The 4433-nt window shown below is 33.7% G+C and overlaps 1 protein-coding gene across 1 annotated transcript; it reads right to left on the reverse strand.

Moving 5' to 3' along the window:
- Positions 1-516: 516 nt before the first annotated feature.
- On the reverse strand, positions 517-4202 carry LOC126710283 (ubiquitin-conjugating enzyme E2 4-like). The gene is made up of 6 exons (XM_050410670.1): positions 3999-4202; positions 3809-3888; positions 3047-3161; positions 2886-2938; positions 2601-2729; positions 517-830 (listed from the first exon to the last, which is right to left on the reverse strand). The coding sequence occupies exons 1-6, from the start codon at positions 4040-4042 to the stop codon at positions 700-702; spliced, it is 552 nt and encodes a 183-aa protein (XP_050266627.1). The 5' UTR covers positions 4043-4202; the 3' UTR covers positions 517-699.
- Between the last annotated feature and the right edge of the window lie 231 nt (positions 4203-4433).

Here is a 4433-nt window from a genome sequence, read left to right on the forward strand (position 1 = left end):
TCACTAATGACAAAACAGGTTTATTAGGGAAAAAAATACACCTCCAATCCACCATGCTCCTGATCTATCCCACAATTGAAAACTCATGAGGCACCCATGATCTATCCCACAATTGAAAACTCATGAGGTACCCATAATCCGATCCCATCCTGCCCCATTGCATCTTTAGTTTGGCACTCAAATCATTCAGCTCAAAATTAGCATGAGTTTATTTTCTCCACTTCTAAAAATGTTTTGGTTAAAGATTTTGGGTTGTGAATCTGTTGCCCATGCTGCACTTTTTTATGCAAGCAAATTCATTTTCATGGTCACTGTCGTTCCATATCAGACAAGAAGCAAAAGAAAAGAAAAGTTCACGACAATATTAATGATATACCAGTTACACACGTGCAGCTTAGAGTTCATGAACTCTTCTAGAACAAACCTATTGTGAAACTTTATTAACCAATAACTTTCTCAAGCATTCATGGTAACATCTATGCATGCATGTGCAGAGAAAAAAAAGCGCCTACCATATAGTTCCAACAGTAAATGAACTTTTGAAACATTAAATCATAGTTGAATAATTTACATAACCAACATGGAAAATAAAGGCAGAAGGGGCACGGATTTTCCATATGCCCTTAGTTTTTTGTTGGTTTCATTTTCCAGGAGTTGAATATCATGTACAGAGACAATTATGGGCAAGCATTTGTACCCCTAAAGATCAGCTTGGCCAGCAACTGCCTCATCACTGGAGGCATAATCATCTTCACTCAGCTCCTCATCACTAGATTTCTCCTCTGGGACAGCCCCTACATCTTCTGGCTTGGCATATTTCTCACAAAACTCTGTAATATATGAAAATTATTAGCAACAGTTATGCACCTTCAACAAAAATTACCAAAATTAATTACCAAAAACATAAAAGTAAAACATTCTTAAGACCAATAAATACAGAATTTCCTGTCTTGTGTAACCTGCATCTCACATTTTTTTACCAAAATAAATAAAACCAAAAACATTCTTAAACCAATAAAGACAGAATCTTAAGATTTAATAGACTTTAGTAGTTCCAGACCAGAATTAGTAGCCACTAGCCAATGCAATATCCAATGATCTAATATAACCAGCATCCTGCATCCATGCAATTGCCTCTGAAGCTCACAAATGCTTCTAATTGGTTGGATGATATAGTTCCATTGAGTAGAAAAAGTAATATTCTCAACATTTGCAGAATTATCCAATGGACATTGGATGGCCATCTTTAAGGTCTTTCCATGGGCCAACCAATCATAAATCTGCATCCCCTCTTGTGCAATATAAATTACAATATCATATTTATCTCATCATGTCTTACAACATAGATTCAAAAGCAACCATAGAATTGATATTCGGTGCTTTATAGGTTCTAAGATTTATTCTCTCCATTCATTCGCAATTGTCCCAAGGCAGGAATAGCCAATAGTGTTCAACTATTAGCAAATCCTAACCTTAACCTTGGAACTGAAAATAATAGCTCACTCCCAAAGAAAGATCTTTTACTACATTCTAAATTCATAACTTTTTAAAAAGTTTCGGAATAGGTACCCATTCAAACTAATGCATACCATGTTTTGCTAACAGTGTTGGAACCCTTGAACGTCAAATTTGAAAGATAAGTAGATAACCCAGTCTTGAAACTCATCTACCGACACAAATGCATCACCCATGGGAGGAAGATAAGATCCATTGCAACATCTCAGATGGATTCCATAGATTGAAGTTCTTTTACTTGATTTCAAATGTGCATAAATGACTTCTTGAGTGAAATTTTGTGCCCATTTAAACTAATGTATACCACTATTTGCAAACGGTGTTGCTTGATCTAGAATTCAAAGCTACAGATACCATTTTCAATTTACATTTTCGAACCTGTGAAGGTCAGATTTCAAAGATCCATCTTGATACTCATTGACCCACACAAATGCATCACATGGGAGGAAGACACGATACATTGCAACATCACAGAAGGATTCATTAGATTGAAGTTCTTTTACTTGATTTCAAATGTGCATAAATGACAGTTCTTGAGTGAAATGCATAGCACCCTATCAGTTTCATGGGTAATTCTATCAGAATATATAAAGTCAGAGATCCTGTAAGAATACAGAAAGGACCAAAAGAGAGAGAAAGAAGCCAACTTTTACAGCCAGGTAGTTCATCATGAAGTTTGTAAACCCAATTAAAGTGACAGGTGACTCAAACTGTACAGAATGAATAGATGTTGGTGGGGACTTTACAGCATTAGAGCCTGGATTCATAAGTTCAACCACTAGTCAAGTACAGAATTTTTCAAATTCCAAACTTTATAATATGGAGTAAATGCCATATATGTCCTCAAAAAATGGACATATAAGCATGGATGAAGCAGGGGAAATTTTTTTGCTTGAATTACACCACAAATTACTTGTCCTAACCTTTCAGATTCATGACCTTGAAGATTTTCATATATATAATTATGAAGTCAATATATTAAAATTTTACAACTGCAACTGAACCATGCAAAAGGCTGTCTATAGAGGGAAAAAAGAGAGGATATGTATGTAAATACGTCACCAAAGCTTGATAAGGATTACTACCTTTCACTCTTTGCTCATAGGCTGTGCGATCGCGCATCATTAGAGCAGCAGCTTCTCCATTTAATGGATCTGATGGATTGGGATATAAAAGAAGTTGTGGAAGAAACACTTCAAAGACATTAACCAGATCTGAAAACAAATTTAAAAAGGAAAAGAAATAATTGTCAGCTGCTGAAGGTAGCAGTACTACTTATAAATCACCAGAAGGAGCTTAAGTATGATAAGAATAGAAAATAGGAGCTCTGCATAAACTATATATAGAAGAAAGATAATATGGTCACTTACCAAACATGGGGCTCCAGGTCTGGTTAATAACATCTAAACAAACTGAGCCAGACCTGAAACAAAAAAGTACCACAGACTTGTATTAGCTAGCATATTCTGCAAAAGAGCATAAAACTACTAAGACAAGCCAAATTATTGATTTTTCAACATCGCAAACTCACATCTCATCAACATTTGGGTGGTAGATTTTGTTGATGAAGCCAATAGATGGAGATTTATAAGGATAAGCATCTGGTAGTTCCACCCTTATCCTCCACACACCACCCTGATAAGGACCTGCCATATTCCACCAAAAACAGAAAAATCCCTCTTTTTGTTCAAATTTCAAACTACTCAAAAGCAAAAATACCAATCAACTTCATCTTCATTGAGCAAAATCAGTGAACACAAACTTGCAGCCCATTTTATCAACAAGCACTGGCCAGACATAAAGCTTAACTCACACATATTACATCCCAATCTGTATTAACATAAAACTATAGTTATGCCCTTTCAAAAAAAAAAAAAAACAAACTATAGTTATGCAAACATATATCATGGCTAAAGTGACTGAATCAAAAACTAAAATTAATACCCAGAAACATAATATATATTCAGAATTAAAAGGGTTCAATCCAAAACTATAATGAAGTTCAACAGCCCAGGAGAAACCTCAATTAATGGTCAGAAACTATTGTATTTCAAACCAAATCAAGGGTTTATCAAAAAACCCAGAAAAATTTTCATGTGGTCAACACAGTTGGAACACAGAATCAGCCTAATCAATAGAAAATACCCACAAAGAAAAAACAAAAAAGAACCCAACTTTTTATTTTTATTTTTCTGAGATAGCTCAACTTTATGCAAATACACATATAAATCATTAGGAAAAAAATTAATTGAAAAAAGAAAAAGAAAAAAGATATGGGTAAGGAAAGATTTACTTTCTTTAGGTCCATGGAAATCCACATAGAATTCTTGCATGCCATCATTGATCATCTCCACCTTGTAATCACTCATCATCCTAGTTCATACCAATCAAACAAAGCATAAGAACAAAAAACCAAAAATTAAAATTAAAAAAAAAAAAAAACCCAGAATTTTTTTAAAAAAAATATAATTTGGAGAACACACAGTTTCATCAAATCCATCTCCCTGCGTTTGCTTGGGGAAGACATTTTTTTTTCTCTCTTTTTATTTATTTATTTTTTTTCTTTTAGGTTTTGGGAAATTGTTGAGACTTGAGAGGCTGAGAAAGTTGCATAGGTTGGAAGAGATATCCACGAGAGCTTTCTTATAAACCAAGCGGTTCGGAGTTCGGACATCAATGAGCAGGCTATGGAGAATTTATATGTGTACGCAATATAAATATAAATATCACAGTAAAGTTTATTTTATTTTATTTAGAAATTCTACCTACGGTGTCTCAGTAAAGTTTCTATTCTAACCTTTGAGGTCAAAAAGTTTACAAAAATTTTTTATAAAAAAAACTTAAAAAATTATATTTTATACTAAAAATACTTTTTTCTGGATTATATAATGTATAAATTTTTAAATGATTTTTGTGAT

Source organism: Quercus robur, chromosome 12 (genome assembly GCF_932294415.1).
Source record: "Quercus robur chromosome 12, dhQueRobu3.1, whole genome shotgun sequence".
Classification (NCBI taxonomy): Eukaryota; Viridiplantae; Streptophyta; class Magnoliopsida; order Fagales; family Fagaceae; genus Quercus; species Quercus robur.

Coding starts and splice junctions, on each gene's coding strand:
- LOC126710283 (XM_050410670.1), bottom strand. CDS start 4,042: ATGTCTTCCCCAAGCAAACGCAGGGAGATGGATTTGATGAAACT. Junction 2,939..3,046: donor CACCCAAATGTTGATGAGAT/GTGAGTTTGCGA, acceptor TTTTTGTTTCAG/GTCTGGCTCAGTTTGTTTAG. Junction 831..2,600: donor CTATGAGCAAAGAGTGAAAG/GTAGTAATCCTT, acceptor CATATATTACAG/AGTTTTGTGAGAAATATGCC.